General features: G+C 51.8%; 1 protein-coding gene across 15 annotated transcripts in view; it reads right to left on the minus strand.

Moving 5' to 3' along the window:
- The window catches only part of Ptpru (protein tyrosine phosphatase, receptor type, U), a 69,850-nt gene extending 55,997 nt beyond the window's left edge, over window positions 1-13,853 (minus strand). For 4 of the 15 annotated variants that reach the window (XM_006538674.3, XM_006538673.3, XM_011250215.3 and 1 more), the window contains exon 1: window positions 13,631-13,853. In XM_006538674.3, coding sequence (XP_006538737.1) covers window positions 13,631-13,703 — 73 coding nt within the window. In that variant the 5' untranslated portion in view covers window positions 13,704-13,853. Of the gene's footprint in view, window positions 1-10,019; window positions 10,325-13,630 lie in introns of those variants that run through there. The other 11 variants (XM_011250212.3, XM_006538667.4, XM_011250210.3 and 8 more) reach the window with 6 other exon arrangements.
- Between the last annotated feature and the right edge of the window lie 4,788 nt (window positions 13,854-18,641).

The following is an 18,641-nucleotide window of genomic DNA, read 5'->3' on the forward strand; positions in this document are numbered from 1 at the left end:
TCACTCAATCATGGCCCAACATCAATCAACTTAGATTTCTGTCCCCAGGGATGTGACACAGGGAAGTTCTCTGTGGGTTGAATGCATGTTTGATGGGAGGGTGTTAATTCTGGTGACTGGAGACCAAGATTAATGATCTGCATTTGACAGAGGAGGTGACCGAGGTTCTGAGAAACGAAGGCCTTTGTCCACGGTACAGGTCAATGGTAGCTCAGTGGTGGACGCTGGAGACACGGGACAGACTTGGGATTCAATCTTGGCTTTGCTCCTTGCCATCCCTAGCAGAGACGTGTGCTACTGGTTCCCGGACGAGGAAAAGAAACAGGATTTGAATCCATGCCCACCAGAAGCTTACACTCCCCAGAAATCCGAGATGAGGGGAATGAGTTGCTCTGTTTCTGGGTCCCAAGAAGAAGAGGGCAGGACAGTTGTAAGCCAGCAGGTGAGTGGCATACTCTGGGCAGGCAACAAGTGGCTTCCTTTTGAAGACTGCATTTCACCTGTGTGCATCTTTTCAAACACATAGGTGGAGCTGGGCATGACTGAGCTGGGCATGACTGAGCTGCTCACTGCTGGGGTCTCTCAACTCCTTAAACCCCACCAGAGAATGGGGAACAATGGGATGTGTGTGTCAGCCCGCACCAGGCAGACAGGGGGTAGTGAGGGAGTTGGTCCAGGGAACCCCACAGTGCTTTGTGTCTCTTTGTCTGAAAAGCTCTAGTCAGCGCTGTGCCCTGAGGCATGAGGTTAAGTGAGTTTTAATGTCATCTTTGTTGGAAGGGCCCCAGCTCTCCCCTTGCAAAAAGCCCACAGTGTGGCACAGAAGGAAAGGGTGGCCAGAGAGTGGTCTTCCTAGTGAGGGGGAAGTGTTCACTTCCTGCCCGTGGAGGTCCCAGCCCATCACAGGGACAGACTATAGAAAAAAGTAAGATTTCGATCCCAGGCTAGTGGCAGGCCTTTCTAGTTCCTACACAAAGGCAAAGTAGCTGCCCCAGGCATCTCTTTCAGGGCCCTTGTCAGGCCTGAGGTAACCAGCCCTGTGGTTTCTTCCCAAGAGTTCTGAGACAGGCACAAGACCAGACAGGCCTCCCACCCTCTCCAGAGTTTACTGACCTCAGACTAACAACCACACCGGGGTCTCTACTAGAGCAATTTAACCTCCTGACCACAATTACATGATCCTTCCAGGTGACTGTGCCTGGCCAGAGTGACTCCAGTCTTATCCATGTCCCCTAAATGTCAGGCAAATGTCAGTGACCACCAGACTCACTGACTCCTGCCCTCTACCAGATACCCTCTCTATGTGAGCACAGTCAGGATGACCCTCAGGCATCGATTCGAATCATCCAGAGTGACCTCTTAGCCAGAGTGACCATTCTCACTAATCCCTAGTCAGCGCCAGACCTAGGCCTCTGGGCCAGGCCCAGTTCAACTTCATCTCTTAGAGAACAACATCTCCCAAAGGGAGCCCCATCTCTCCCCCACCCCCACTCCCACCCCAGCTCTCCAGCGATAGGAGCAGCTAGTTCCTCCTGCCAGGGCTTCAGCACCACCACTAGGGGGCGCCGATTACCACCACCACGCCTGCCCTGACTACTGTGTGCCCAATCTGCATGAGGGACTCAGCGTTTACATAGTGACATTGTTATTCCTGTCATACAGACGGATTCTGTGTGATGCTCAGAGATGGCCAGGGATCACATAGCTGCAGTAAGAGCAGACACAAATTAAATCACCTGTCTTTATCCAACGAGAGTAGACACAGCCTCTAATGTAGTTTCACACTCAAGACCCGTCTCCTCATTCAAGGTGGTGCAGGATGATAGGTGATGGGCACCATGAGAGGCTCAAGCTTGATTAACATGGGGAGGGGAGGGGAGGGGGAAAAAAGAAAGATGTTCTAGATTGCTTTGGGCAGCTTCCTAACATGAGCAAAGGTGGAGAAGTGGAAGTTGGGAAGGGTGAAGGTTAAAGGGGACAAAACTTGGGTTGTTGGCACAGGGAGGTGACATCTGAGTTGAGCCTAGGGCCACAGAGTGAAGGGAGGAAAAAGGGAAACCCGGTTTGTCCCCAGCAAAGGGCAGAGCTCAGGTTGGCTGCCATGATGGGAAACAGAGGCTGAGACCACTTGCTAGAAAGCCGTGGATGCCAGAGTGAGGAGTTGAACCTCACACTGAACTGGGGAGCCGCAGGAAGTGCTGGGGCAGAGAATGCCTGGATTCTGAAGGTTCAAGCAGGTGGCTTTTCCAGAGTGCGACAAGGGCAGGTGGGAACTGGGGACCAAGCTACCAAATGGTCTGGAGCCTGATGTCAGAAACTGGCAAAAAAATAAAGGAGGACTTGGGGGACCTGAGCTATCATCCTGGATACAGTGTGCATGTGAGTACACACACACACACACACACACACACACACACACACACTTTCCCCAGACCAACTCAAGTCCTGTGGCACAGTCTAAGTTAGGCAAAGGACAGGGAGAGAAGATGGGGCCCCTCTTTGGGTACCTCATCTCTGCGGAGAGCTCTCGCGGAGGGTGGGTTGAATCAATACAGGACCCCAGAGCTCCTCCAGCCCAGGCTCCAACTTGCTCAGCAACATTCCTCTGCTAATCTCCCCAATCTGGCCAGGCGGTTGCCTGAGCAACCGTCAACCACAATTTGGGAAGAAAGGGGATGGCTTATGCACATCCGGCAGGCTGGAGGGAGGATGATGTCAGGGACCAGCAACCTCTAGAGAAGCCTGGGAGGGGTTCCCCCAGGGAGGTCTCACCTCTCTCTCTCTCTCTCTCTCTGTCTCTCTCTCTCTCTGTATGTGTGTGTGTGTGAGAGAGAGAGAATGAGAGAGAGAGAGAGAGAGAGAGACAGACAGAGAGACAGAGAGAGAGACAAAGAGAGAGAGACAGAGAGAGACCTAGCTGTGACCATGACAGGACAACTGGTACAAAACATTTAACTAAGATCAGAGAATCTGCATCTTAGTTCTGCTAAGTTCCTGGGTCCCTTCATGACTTAGCATGTGACCTGCCTTCTCTGACCACGGTCAGGATGACCTCTTAGACTAACAGATGCTAACCAGGATGACCTCTTAGGCAGCATGACCCCTTCTCACTGATCTCTGGACAACCTCATCCCTGGGTCTCTAGGCCAGGCCCCATTCAGGACCTCAGTGAAATAGGAACAGGGGTTATGCCTCTGATTTTGGTTGCATGGTGGTGTACCCCTCTGATCCCAGGATCAGGATGGAGGAGTAGGCATAAGAATCAGGAGTTGGGGGTCGTCCTCAGCACCATAAAGGTGTTCCAGGCCAGGCTGGGCTCCATGAGAGCCTGTCTCAAACAAGCCAACAGTAATAGTAATAGCAATAGCACCAACTGGAGGTGTCCTGGGGGAAAGGTATGCATAGGAGGGCATGGGTGACTGCCAGATTAGGGCTCTCAGAAATACTGTAAAGCTGGCTTGTGAGCAGAAATATATAGATACATTCTATGCTGGGCATCAGCCTGGGGATGGTGGGTATTTGTATAGAGCAGAAAGAGTTGGCGTGGAGGGGGGGGGGTGAACACTCGTGTGTGTGTGTGTGTGTGTGTGTGTGTGTGTATGTGTGTGTGTGTATGTGTGTGTGTGTGTGTGTGCGCGCGCGTGCACACACATGCTATGCATCAGCCTATCTGTCCTCCTCTAACCAGGACAGACAAGGGATATGGTCTGTGCCTACCGCACCTGCAGCCATGTTTTCTGAAGACCTTGAGTAAACAGAGCTTGTTTGCGATGAGATTTTTATTCTCTCTGTTTTGTCAACAAAATGTTCAGTTCCCAAGGGTAGCCCCAGAAGAAACAAAACTTCTCCAGGCAGATTGTAAATACACAGGCTGGGACCTCACACTGCCAGACACAACCCAGCCCTATAACCTAGGGACCCCACATACAATCCCAACAAAGCCAGTCTATTTCATGATCCCTCCCTCTTCTAAGGTCACTGAACTCAACCCTGGACATTCTTCCCCAACTCAGCCCTGTCCCAGATGCTCCGCCCTAACTCTGACTGCACTGCAAGCCTGCTTAGCTCTTACCTCCTCCCTTCCTAAAGGCGGGGGCTAGCTCTTCTGCCTTTAAAGCCCATCCCCAAGCCCTGTATATAACAGTTGACCAACTATGCCCAGACTCATTAACACCAAGATCCCAGCTGGTCAAACATCCACCAGATGCACCAAGTTCAAGGATGTGACTATAGCCTAAAATAGTCTAAACTATTGTATGGTATATAGTATAGTATAGTATAGTATAGTATAGTATAGTATATAGTATAGTATAGTACATAGTGTAGTATAATATAGTATATTGTGTAATATGGTATATAGTATAGTATACATATAGTATATAGTGTAGTATAGTATATAGTGTAGTATAGCATAGTATAGTATAGTATAGTATAGTATAGTATAGTATAGTATAATAGACTATACTATAGTATAGACTAGGCCAACACATATAAATGTAGGGCTGGCATTTGGAGCCTACTACCAGAACACTGAGTAACTGGCAGGAAGCACAGTAGGGCTGGCAGCAAAATACCTATATAGCCACACAGAGTTTTGCAACCAACGAGACCACCAAGGGCTGGCCACAGGCAGAGAAAGCTGAGACCACCTAAGGAGCCAACACAGAGCCTGGCAGAGCCAACATCCTCCTCTCTTCACTGAGTATGAAAGAAAGCCATCTGCACCTGAAGAACTCGCAGCAGACCCTTTCCCATCTCTGTGGGTAACACAGATCATGAATTCCGGAGTTGACGAGAGGGCTGCTATATTGGCAGTCCAGGGCTGGATCCGAGAGATAAGGGGAGGGACTCACTGTGCAGAAGTACAGCGGGAAGAACACATAGATCCTCTACACAGCAAGTGCCCTACACCACAGCCAGATAAAGACACAGTGCAAGCTAAAGCAGCGCTGGTGTGCACAGGCCCCATGCAGAGGGAGGGCCATGCGCTACTATGATGGGGTGTGCTGAAGATACAGAGTCCAACAGACAGAATCCTGTCATTCCGTGTAAGGCTGCAGAGCACACAGTGCGCACACACCACACACACACACACACACACACACACACACACACACAGCACTTAAATCTGCTAGGCATGGAAGAGCTCGTCAGGGCTGTGCAGTGTGGAACCACATTCACCTTGGGTATGTGTCACCATGTGGGCCTGTGGCAGAATGGAGGGTGGTAGGCTCAATCAAGCCTTTCCTCTGCTCCAGTCACCAGCATAGAACCTGGTACAGAACAGGAGGCTCCTCCTCCTAGAAAGGGTCTGCCCAGCACAGCCATGCCTGCCGGCTGGTGCAGAGAATCAGGAGAAGAAGGATGGATCACCATCCAGAACCAAGCACTGGGGATAAGACCAGAAACTAAATGTAGTCCTCAGGAGCCTGGTCTGTGCAGACTCCGGGGATGGGTGATCGGTGGCACAAAACCTAAGCGCCATGGATTCAGTTAAGGGCTCTGGGTCTGGAAACTCAGCGGTGCTCACAGCCTGGCGGCTAGCCGTTTCCTCTCAATGGAAACATCCCCTTTTGGAGGGAGGGGAGCGGAGACAGTCACGCAACTTAGCAGGCTTTGAGAAGTTACAGGATTCACGAGACCTTCTCCAAGGTTATGTAAGCAGTAACAGCACCTGAAGAGAGAAGGCTCTCTGCAAGCCACCAGGGATAAGGCTCTCAAGAGTCATTCCCCATGCAGGGGTGAGCTTTTCCTAAATGCACTTGCCTTTTGAATTACCAGTGTTTCTGCAAGGGACTCCATTAAACTCAGTGCACCAAGTTAGACTTGGACGGAATCGTTTCTTTGGTCTGTGAATAGATGTGTATTCGCATCTCCCTGGGAAAAGTCACACAACAGCAACCCTACAGAGAACAGATGCATGACGAGGTTGACTCTCTGGGTGGCAGTCTGTGCTGTTCAGAAGCGATACAAACCTCACGCCGTCACGCCGTCCCCAAGACCAGCAAAGAGTGCCCAAGTGATGTGCAAAATGAAGCAGAGACGTGCTGCCTTGAGGACACACAAAGATGTGACCCTCCCAGTGCTATCCACAGCCAGCACCTGGACACTTCCATTGTAATACACTTGGGGGGGGGAGCTGAGATAACATAGGGACAGCTGTGGTGCAGACTGGGGGCTGGGCTGTTAGACACATATCTAGTGAGGTACAGTGAAGAACAAAGACAATGAGGCAATGTATACTGTGTTCCCGAACTGAGACGGCAGCATGTGGAGGAGCGGTGCCTAGAAACTAGAAGTCTGAATGGCCAAAGTTGTGCAAATGCCCACTGTAAAAAATGCAGTGCATGGGGTGCCAACATACAGTATAGCAGCAGTAGGCCGTGTGTTGGCAGTAATCTGCCACATGCGGTGCTGTGCCCAAAGCCCAGGTGAATCTACATGCCTGATGAGACAGACTGCTCTAAAGGGAAGACGTGCAGAGTAGTTTTAGAAAGCCATGCTCTCAGGCATGGTACCACGGGAGGGTTCTCTGCCCAGACACCCAGAAAGAGCATCGTTTCTGATGCAACCCTGGTATCCAGCAGAGTGGGTACCACACCGTGGATGAGAGCCACAGGAAAGCGCGTGGCAGGGCAGCTGCAGGATGGAGGCTCTGATCAGCAGAATGCTGCAGAAATGGAGTATGCGGAAACCCCAGAGAAACACCATATCACTGTGGCCCGCATCCCTAAGTCACAGAGCATCACAACAGCGCAGGCTGAGTCACAGAGAAGTACAGGGACACCAGGTCCAGAAACCCCCAGACCGTACTCACCCAGAGCAGACCAGGCCCAAGATTCAGTGCCTCTGGCTACTGTGAGACAGACAGAGGAACACTGCTAAAGCACAGTAATAGTCTCTTGGGGGCTGTCCTGGTGGGGAGTCCTTCAGCACCCCCAGTTCTGCCACACTGAACTGCCTGCGAGACAGAGGCCAAGCCCGTTCCCACTATCCTGTGGGCTTCCGTCCACCATCCTCTCCCTATCCTCCAACATCTTCCAGTGACTCAGGGGCACAGGATGAAGGGACTACCACCCGCAGGACAGGCAGTACCAAACTCAGCACAATCTCCAGGTATTCCTCTCTGGCGAGGCCTTTGAGCACTGGCAGGCAGACAATGGGTTTGGAGTCTACTGAAAATTGTTTGGACAATTACAGCGTATCACCTGGCCCCCAGGGTAGGGCAGTATGAGACAGAGGGAGCAGCCCATTGGATCAGAGCCTGACATAGGATGTGGATGAACAGGAGGCAGATGGAGGAAAAGAACCAGTCCCAACAAGCCTGGATCCTCACCCCTCCCCCAACCACCACCATCACCTCTCACCAGGCCCAGACTTCATCGGGAGCCAAGAACAAGCTTTTCCAAGCCCATGGGAGGCCTGCAAACACTCACCCGCACATATTTAAGAGTAATCCACCCTCCCATGGTGCTTGCTCTGTGCCAGGATGTGTTCTAGACTAAATATGTCCAACTATAAAACACTTCCTATCATCCTGGGCACCGTGCAACATCTCCATCCTCATTTCCCAAGTAGCATCACTCCAAGACCCAGAGAGGCCATTATCCATCCAGATGTCACACAGTTTGAAACACACTGAGCCTGGAATGAGAACTCAGATGGTATGGCCTCAGAGCCTGTGTTCCAATCCCCCATCACACTCTAGATGAAAACATGCATTTATTTACACACATGCACGTGACAAAAAGAATATACACATAAACACACACATGCTCATTCTGAACAACACGTACCCCACTCTCTCAGCTGAGGTTCTCCCATCTCCAGATAGGCTTCTGTCACCTCTCAGTTGTCATCAGTATCCCTGGCTGTCCCTCATCTGCCTACTATCCCCCAGCTGCCCCATGACCCAGTCATTCCTCCGACACCACCTGCCTCATTGCCAGCTGTCCCAAGCTCACATATATCACCATCACCGCTACCCCCAGCCTCAGATCTGTTCCTTTAGCCCAACTGAGATCCTACCTTCAGGTACCCCCAAGCTCACTTCCTGCTCTTCCATCCCAGTCCTTTCTCTAGCTTCTCCTTCAAACCTCAACAATGGCCCATTCCCACCCTTACTGCCTTTCTCTTCTCCCCTTTAGGTCCAATTCCAAGTCCTGAGCTCTGTGTGGTGGGAATCTATTCAAGACCCCCCAGGGGTCACAGGGGCACAGCATCTTCAGAAGTGACTAACACAGGGGGACCCCACCACTTAGAAAGGTAGCTTATGATCATCGTGCAAGCCTTAGGCGAAAAGTCCATCCCACTGCCTCACACAGTGGGTGGGGGCAGGGTGGCTTTCCTGTGCCAGTGACAACAGGAGGTGGACCGAGGGAACGGAGCATCTCTGCAAAAGGCACTGAATTGGGAACAGGTAGAGAGAAACCTGCCAAAGGGCAAGGCAGGGTCTGGGTTATCTATAAAGCAGATGGGTAGGGGTGGAGTTTAGGGACTAACAACACACATGGAAGGCTGATCCCTGCCTGGGCTGCCCTGTTAGGTTTGGAGTTCAGCCTTAGGAGACCTGAGGCAAGGGGAGTGACCACACACTGTGACAGCCTTACAAAGGCCACTTGGGTCCCAGGGCAGAGGAGCAGCTACTGGGACAGGCAAAATGTAATAAAAACTGTTGGGGGCTGGGGAGCACAGAGCTGCTACTGAGCAAATGTCTGCCCACATCAGCTCTGCTCTCTGCAGAGCCCAGGCCACACTAAAGCTCTGCAGGCCTTATCTTTTCAGACCAGTGGTTCTCAACTTTCCTAATGCTGTGACCTCGTAATACAGTCCCTCATGTCATGTCCCCAACCATAAAATTATTCTCATTGCCACTTCATAACTGTAATTTTCCTACTGTTATGTATCACAATATAAATATCTATTATGTAGGATATCTGATATTCAACCCCTGACAGGGCCGAGACCCATTGGTTGAGAACCGCTGTTTGAGACAGTCCCCAGAACATTCTACAAGGGTGGGAATGTCTTCTACAGGCCCTTGCCAATGTGCTGGCAACCACTAGCAATGTGTAACAGTTGATGTCTTAAAACTTGGCTACTGCAACTGATGAACTAAATTAGTATTTCAATTAGTCGTACCTAATTTAAATGTAATAGCCACACCACTGCAAAGAAAGAGCATCACCATCACTGCAGAAGGCTCTGTGGGTTAGGGCGGTCTGGACTGATGGCCATGGGCCCATGGAACTGGAGGCACCAGCCTGCAGATCCACAGTACTATCTATCCTCTGCACCACAATATTCTCCTACCCTAGGATAGGTGCACCCACTCTGAGGCACAGAGAAGCTACCCAGCCAGATAACTCCACCATTCCAGGAATGAGGTGCTGGGGGCTCCCCATATGTCATAGCAGCTGTTTCTCCCCAACTCCAAACTCAGATCTAGCTACACCAAGCTCACCAGGCAGCTTGACCTGAAGGGCCATGCACACATATGCTCTGTACCCCCACCCTCCATTTCATTCACATGTATAAACACACATAAGGCCCACTCTGGCTGCCTAGACCACAGGATGACCCCTGTATACATCCGTCTGCCTCTCCAGCTCAGGGACAGGCCCTCAGGATCCAGGAGGGACACTGGGGAAACTGGCCTCCGCTACCTAGCCCAAGATCTACAACTGAGGATTGAGGGATGTCTGCCTAACATGGGCCCCTCATCCCTCCTCCTGATGTTCAGACTAACCGTTGAGACTCCAAGCCTCACCAACGGTTGTCTGATCACGGTAGGCTGAAACTCTCTGGATTGGACAAGCTGAGCCAGCTGCTAGGGGTGGGACCAGGGCAGGGGGAGGCAGCAGCAGTCTGGGGGGAGGGGCCGTCCTGCAAGAGCCCTCTCCCTTCAGTCTCTGTCAGGGACTCAACCTAGTTAACTCACAGCTCCCAGATGACACTTTCCGGACACAGCCTTTTCACAACATAACACCATCCACAGACAGAATATTCCAGATTCTTACCGAGGAAAAAAATCCTCTTCCCTTCTGCCTTCAATGGAGTCACTGCGCCCCCATCTGGCATCTCCAGCTCTGAATTGACCCATTTGACTCCATTCATTCATTCACTCATTCATTCTTCTTTTTAATATGAAAAGTTGTCCTGTCTAGCGTGGAAATCGCCATACAACTCAGGTTGACCTCAAACTTGCAATCAATCCTCCTGCCTCAGCGCCTCCTCATCTCAGTGCTTAGGTTACAGGACTGAACTATATCAGTCTGCTTCATTCATTCCTGTATGTCACAGCCATTTACTTGGACTAGAAGGCTCAGACTTTGTGCCTGGCGCTAAGTATCTGAAGGCGCACGGAGACTTTCCTCCCAGAGTTCCTGATCTCATAAGGGTGGCAGGACCAAGAGACTATAATTATAAGATTATATAAAAACCTAATCAGCTCCTCCCTTCCCTCTCTTGAACTCAAACAGAGAAAAACCAAGGAAGGCTTCAAGGAAGAAGTGATTTCTAAGCTGAGAGACAAACTGGAGGCTCACATAGGAAATTGTGGAATCACAGAGTCCTGGAGAGAAAGAAAACAGTTTGTACAAGGTGCAGAGAAGAGATCGTGGGTTGTGGATACTTAGGGACCACTGGTAGATAAAGCTAGCCAGAGCGTAGGATCCCAGAAGATGAGGTGGGCCAGGCAGGGGCTAGACTTCTGACGGAGCTGAGAAGGAAAGACTTTTAACTCTGAAAGTAACAAGGAGCTTTGATGAGGATTTGAAGAGGGGTTTAAAACGTGCGTTTTAGGAAGAACTCTGACACAGTGGAAGGAAGAGGCTGCTGCCTTCCTGCAGGTGGACCACTGGGGAGGGAGAAAAGGAGAGATAGAGGAAGCATAGGATACTTCAAGACACAACGGGAAGGCACAAAGCCCCTCCTGTCCTGCTCTGGCTGACCTAGCTGGGTGCCACAAGCCCAGCTGGGGCCAGCCTGAAGGATAGCAGCATGCCTCCAGCAAACAGGGTACACAGCTCTGGACCACCGATGCCACCAGACATAAGCAGGAGGCAGCATAGGATCCAGGCTCCCCTCCTGGCTTCCTGTCTAGCCCCCCTTTTCAGCCCCAGAGAGAAGGCTGCCTTGACAAGCCCTTGTTGCCTAACCTGAAACCACAGGGCACCTCTCCCTCATTCCTGCTGCCCAATAACTCCAGCGACCAAAAGGACAGACCGATCCAGAGCACAGTGGGATAATTGCTGCCAGGTGTGCACGTCTGGGAGTCACCCCACACAGACCCCCACTGGGTGACTAAGGAAGTAGGCAGGGGACTGGATCCACTCCCTAGACTGAGGACAGAGGGCTGCCACCTCCCATCTGCCTAGAGCTTCTCTAATACTAAAAGTTTCAAAGGTGACAGGAACTTGAGAAGTAATGTGACTTACCCAAGGTCACACACAACAAGTAGCCGAGACAGAATTTGAGCCCGTGTTGCCCCCTCCCCCCCCCCCACACACACTTCAAATTAGCCCCTAGGGTTTTGCCACACACACACCCCCAACCCATCTTCTCCTCAGCTTCTCAGTAGGGGACTTAACATTCTACCAAGTATCACACGCGGTCATTATTAAGACCATGAAGCACACGGAGAAACTGAGGCTCAAGAATGAGAACAACCTGCAGCAGTTCTCACTCTCAAACCTTGATCCTGACAGTCTACTACCAGGGCAATTGATGATCGTGTGTATTCTCAAATCAAGGTGATCGAGTGAGGGAATGAAAAGGGTTCTATCTTAAAGATCCCGGGCGCCCCGCGGCCCTGAGAAAGGTCTAAGAGGCAGGTTGCCTGGATCACCCTCTCTGATACCAGGAGGTCAAAACTGAAGCTGAGCAGTACAACCCCAAAGCTGCAGGGCAAGACCAGGACAGCTCCCGAGACGCCCCAGCGGGGGCGGGGCGGTGAACGAGATCCCCGGAGGCCAGTTGTCTGGGGCAGGCAGGCGACCTGGAGTCTCTCCCTGGGCCCAAGGCGGCAGCGCGTGTCTCGGCTCTGCTTCCACCCGGGGCGACTCCCAGCTACCTCACGCCGGTGGCGGGAGCCAGGGGAGGAGGAAACCCTGGAAGAGGACCGGCACACGCCCGCCAGAGGGGCCGAGGCCTGAGGTCCAGGCCTCAGGAAAGGACGGTGGACCACGCGCGCGCACACACAGAAGCACACTGACACTCCATTCACAGAGCACACGATGCGATGCGCTCGCGGTCGCACAGACAGTCACTGGACACACACTCAGACATGGGAATGCACACACACACACACACACACACGCACGCACGCACACGCACACACCCTCCATAGGACACCAGGCTCCAAAGCACACTCAAGCACGGGATCTCACCGCAGGCCGAGGGGGAGGCCCATGCACACATTCACACACACACACACACGCACACACGCACACACGCACACACACACAACACACACACGTCCGCACGCGCGTGCCCGACTGGCCGGGAGGCCGCACAAAGTTGCAAAGCAGACGCAGGCAGCGTCCCCGGGGACCGCGGCGTCCCCAACGCCTCTGACGAGCTACGATGGGGACGCTGTCCCGAGGCCTCCAGCCAGGCCCTGCGGGGGCCCCGACGCCGCAGCCCCGCCCGCAACCGGGTGCGCCCCACGGCCCTCCCCATCCCGGGCGCCCCGCGGCCCTGGCGCCTCCTCGGATCAGCCGCCAGCCAGCGCCGCTCGGAACTTGCGAAACAACAAACCGCCCGAAATGTCGGAGTCGGCGGCTACAGCCACGTCTCTCCCCGTTCCTTCCCTCGCCAGCCGCAGGGCCGCCCCAGCCTCCGGGGGACGCCGCCGCGACAACTTGTTCCGGCCGGGTGCGCCACGCACACGCGCGCGCGCGATCACACATACACTCACATATGCACACACACATGCACACACACCCTCGGGTCCCGGCCACACTCGACCACGGCCTAGGAGCACCCCAAGCTCGCAGCGTCCCTAGCCACGAAACCATCGCTCACCGACACACTCACATCCACTCCAGACACGCTCCCCCATACGTATTCCCCGCATCCCTGACATTCACACGGACCCACACAGCATCGTACACCCCAAATACTCCCACAGGGTCACTCGTGGGCACAGAGCTCACACAGGTTCCGACCCGGTTCCCACGACTGCACACACACACACACACACACACACCACACACACTCGGGCCCACACTTGGGCACAATCCACCGAGTCCTCACAGCACAGGCATAAACAAACACGCGGGTTTTCAAACGCACCAGCAACAAACAGTACTCCCGCCTAGGGAATACAAAAAAAAAAGCCAACAAATGCAACACAGGATCAGACGCAACTCTAGCCAAGCCACTGAAACTCAGATACACAACCCACTTGGCAGCGTGGACAAACATGAGCCAGCGCACACCCGGTGCTCCACGCAGGCGACACTCACACCAGCACACTCGCATCCGCGGTACACACTCAACCTCAGTTTGCACACAAACTACAGACACAGCGGCCACAGAAGCTTGGAGCACTCCGACACCAGCGACAAGCCATCCCCGGCCCCCCGGGCACTCGCGGGATAAGCTTGGAGGGACCGCGCGCGCTTACCTGCGGGAGTCTCGGTCTCAGGCGCGCAGAACTGGAAGGTGAGCGCCAGGACCAGAGCCTGAGCCCGGGCCATGGCCGCCGCCTAGGTCCTGGAGACCCGCAGCTGGGGAGGCGACGCCTCCGGAGCCCGACCGGGAGCCCAAGGCGAGCGGGAGCCGTAGTGGAGCAGTGCCGCGCGGAGCGGGACTGGCGCCGAGTCCAGAGCGGGAGCCCGAACGAGCGGGGCGCTGACGTCAGGCCCCCGGGCGCGAGTTCCGCGGTCTCGAGGCGTCCCCTGCTGGTGGTGTCGCGCGCTGCGGCCCGGTTCCCTGGGCCCGCCGGCCTTGGCGTGCCCATCCCCCACTCTCGCACCCCGTCGACAAGATCCATCGGCCGGTGCCGGTGTTCAGGTCGGCACTCTCAACGCATCCGTTGCCCACGGCTGAGACTGTAACCCAGGAACCCTTGGCTCCTCTGTTCCCTCAGTTGCTTAAGTTTTTCCTACCTTGACTACTCTGAACATAAACTCCCAGCTCCCTCCAATGACAGAGCACTCTTCATCTACCTGAAACGTTGTTGGGCCTTTGGAATGTTGCCGTTTACTTTCAGTAATATGAAATTCACTTCTCTCTTACTGACGCTCGTGCCTCTACAGTAGCCTCCGGCTACTCGGAGTAAGTAGATTTGGAACTCTGCCCCGTCCAAGTTTTTGCACAACCACCAGCATAGTTGTCAGTGGCTACTTAAGACCAGGTGCCATGTGTGCCTCTCTCTGGGACTCTGTTCATCTTCACTATTGCCCTAGGGGACACACACCATTCTAATGCCATTACACAGTTGAGAAAGTTGAGATCATAGAGCGTGACTTTTTCAAGATTATGTGTCAGTATGAGGCGACACCAAGATCTGAATCAAGGTTGTCTGGTTCGAAATGTGTAAACAAACGAACAAAAACCGACTCACATCTGGAAACCCATTTGCTTCTCAAATACTGAATAGATATGGGCTTGTTGGTTCAGTGATGACTGTAGACTACCGAGGAGATTAAAAAACAAAGGCTTGATCTCCGGGAGCTAGAGAGACGGCTCAGTGGTTAGGTGCGTGCACGCGGCTCTTGCAAAGGGCTCAGGATGGATCCCCAGCACCCTTGTCCAACCACCTGTAACTGCGCATCAGACCAGCACTTCTGGCCGTGTATATTTATAAAATATAAAATTATATTTTAAATATAATTTAAATATTTTTTAAAATCCCCACCCTCATGAAGCTTACATTCAGGAGGAAGATGCAGGAGAGGGTGGGGGGGGGGGTTGGAACCTACAGTAGGGAAAGTGGATCGCTGCACTTCTAAACAGACTGCCTGCTATGTGATGGACTTGGTATATATCCCCCATGTTTAGAATGTGTGTCCCCCTAGGGAAGCTTTTTCCCCCGGGGCCTGGTATCCCGCATACTCGATGAGTAATGAATGAGCGGGTAACTGATAGATGAGTACTTACAGAGAGGGCCCTTGCTCTCACGAAGACTTCATGCCGCAGATAAATAAATACATATGGAACTTCAGTCTGAGGCATGCGCCCTCAAGGAAATGAAGCTCTTGCAACAAGGAACACTAAAAGATGGGGGGGGGGGGTCGGGTCACGCTTCAGAAAAGACAGTCCAAGACAGACGCCTTTGCCAAGGATGTGACCCCATGCCACGTGATCTTAGACCTGACGTGTGAGGAGCCAGCCTCAAGCACACCAATGGGAAGGAATGCTGCAGCCAGCCAGACCAATGGGAAGGAACGCTGCAGCCAGCCAGACCAATGGGAAGGAACGCTGCAGCCAGCCCGAAGCGCGAGCCTTGGTCTAAGAGGGAGCCCGAATGGAAGGGTGAAGAGGAACGGCAGGTGCAACTGGAAAAGTTGCCAGGGCCTGCAGACCACACAGAAAGCCGAATACGGAAGACATTTTGAGTCAATAAACACTAAGAAAATGATCAGCCGCTGGAGAGTCTTGAGTTTTGGTTTATTACTTTCATTCCCCCCAACAACTAATGGGCAGAGATGTTGAAGGAACTCATTTAAGTACAGGTCTTGGCGTCTGTAAGGCCTCCCTATTTCTTGTCTCTTCCCTCAGTTGGCTCACACTGAGAAGCTACCCTGAGGCTAGAAAAGGAAGAACTGAGCATCCCTGGTCTCCTTGGGTCCTCAAACTGCTGCTCAAGGAAGCAAAGACACAGCTCTCGAGGACCCGAGCATTAAACTGAGAGTCACCATGAGACAGAGGTAGAGGAAGGAAAAGTGATGGGCAAGACAGAAAGACATGCTGAAACAGAGAGAGATCTGGCAACCCGGAGCCGGCTGTGCGTTGGAGGGGGGGAGAACTGAAGTTTTGGGGTTTTGGTTTTTGTTTGGTTTTTGTTGTTGTTGTTTGCTCTTTTTATTAATCTCAAGTTTTGAGGTATGGACACTGAGAATCAGAGAGCATGATGTATTTGCGCAAGGTCACTCAGTCAGTCCATAAAGGTGTCAGGATTTGAACTCAAATCTGATCGGTTCCACGTTCTCTTGCTCCTTGGTCAGAGGACAGCCTCAGAGACTACGGTGAATGTGGTGTGCCAGTGTTAGCAACAGGTAAACAGAGGAAGAGAACATTGTTCCCCTTTGCTTTAAAAAGGGCCACAAACTTCAACAATCCTTGCAAGATAGAGAAAAGCCCTGGCTTGGAGTGGCTGCCCCAAATCTAGGGAGAAGGATAGGGTACCACAGTCAGTGCCAGGTCAGGAAGAAATTCAATTACCTGCAACTCATGGAATATTTATGATGCCTATCCTGTGTTAGGCCCCATATTGAGTGCTGGCATCCCGGAGATGAAATTTTGCCTGGAGGGGGAAGTGGACATATAAATAACTACAAGATAGTATCCTAAAGGCCATAACATTAGCCCAGAGAAATTACAAAGGCATTGGGGTTTGCTCAATAGAACAATATGTGAACCTGGAATTCCCCTGGAAGGTTAGACAGGAAAATTCATTTCAGTCGATCGAAACCTGAATAAAAGCGTAAGACAAGGAAGAGCTGGTGAGGGCGGAGTTGGGTGTAGTTGGGTCGCTGGCTATGTACAGTGCAAAAGATAAAGCCAGAAAGAGGGTAGGCATCAAAGTGCATATGGTCTTGAATGCAAAGCTAAGGCCAATAGGCTTAAACCCCTTCACCGGTTGTTCTCAAACTGTGTGACTGCCAGATGGCCTAGACCAAAGGGAAAGGTGAAAGGGTGTGGAGGGAGATGAAATCCAGCCTTAAGGAGGAAAACTTTCCAGCCTGATTCTCCAGACTTTCCTAGTTGGCTGCCTGGGGAGGAGGAGGAGCCAGTGGGCGGTGGGGGTGAGGGGATAAAGAGGAACATCCCAGTGTCACCTAGAGGATGCAGCAGAGGGACCTTGTGAACTTTCTGGCACAAGTATGCCTCCCTGTCACTGTGGAAATAGGTGTTCACGTGAGTGCACACCTATTGTGAGAACAGACTTTTCCCCTACTGGTAGGTATCAGATTTCTCTAATAAATGCAGTTATTGAGTCAAACCCCAGTGTTTTACAAAGTGATAGCTCTCATTTCATCCTCACACCATATTCCTGGAATCGTTTTAGAACGTTCCATATGTCAAACAGTGTGCTAAGTGGTTCAAGTGGTACTCGCTCCCTCGGTCTTCAAGACAACCTTGGGACTATTAGTCTCTTGATTATTGTTGAGCTTTTTTTGTCTTTGCCTTGTTAGAGATCAAACCCAGGACCTCACACGTGCTACCACTGAGTGTGCTCTACCACTGAGCTACCTCCCTAGCTCAGTTCCCTTCATTTTAACCATGAGGGAAACAGAGGCACAGAGAAGCCAAGTGACGAATTCAAAACCAAACATCCAGGAAATGGCAGAACCAGGATGCAAATCTAGATTTGCCTGAGTCCAGTTCCCAAAACCTTAATCTCTATGCTTTGGTGGGCTCTCCTCCTCAGAGAAAAATTTGTTTCCCACGGCAAGCTTTGGGTCAATCATCTTTGTCTTTCAAACGCTCTCTGATACTTATTTCCTGGGCTACCACATCACCGGACTCTGGGGAACGTCTAAGAATGTATACCTTTGGATCGTGTACCTCTCTCCATGTTTCTAAATCAGGAGTCCTAAAATGGAACCTCATCTGATTTCCATGCACGCAGTTTGGGAATGGAAGGACTGCCTCCTGCAGCACTTCCTTGCTCCCTTTCTTCAGCCTGCAACAGTGCACACTTGCATGTACACAAATGTTCCACGGACGGGTTATTTATGCTGATGTTTCTTTTCCACCAAAACTAAGAACCTGCGTCTTTCCAGGTTAATACCTTTTACAAAGAATTTTCATTTCCCACCCAATCTCTTTGTATGCTGTGAGCATTTTAAACGACATCTTCCTTCATGGGACCCCTCTCATAGCTGAACAGCTTGATGGTTTTACAATGTATTATCCTGTCAACCTTAACATTGTTCTAATGTTTTGTTTTTATTTTTCCTTAACATTGTTCTAATGTTTTGTTTTTATTTTTCTTCCCAAGACAGATTTTCTCTGTGTAGCCCTGACTGTCCTGGAACTCACTTTGTAGACCAGGCTGGCCTCGAACTCAGAAATCCGCCTGCCTCTGCCTCCCAAGTGCTGGGATTAAAGGCGTGCGCCACCACCACCCGGCTTCTTCTAATGTTTTATCCATTCCTCACAACCGTCTGAAATGAGGTATATCATTTTCATGGCATCAATGAGAAATAGGCTCCAAGTTGCGCTCACTTGCCCAAGCTAGGAAAGAGCTGCTAGGATTTGAGCCTGGTATTCCTGGTATGTTAACTCTGGGTAAAGAAGTCCCCAAGTCTTGGTAGAGCATGCCTCTAATCACAGCACTTGGGAAGCAGAAGCAAGCGGATCTCTGAATTTGAGGCCAGCCTGGTCTACAGAGGGACAGCCTGGAACACACAAAGAAACCTGTCTCGAAAAACTGATGATGGTGGTGATGCTGGGCTGATAAAGTC

The sequence above is a fragment of the Mus musculus genome, chromosome 4 (genome assembly GCF_000001635.26).
Source record: "Mus musculus strain C57BL/6J chromosome 4, GRCm38.p6 C57BL/6J".
NCBI classification, from domain to species: domain Eukaryota; kingdom Metazoa; phylum Chordata; class Mammalia; order Rodentia; family Muridae; genus Mus; species Mus musculus.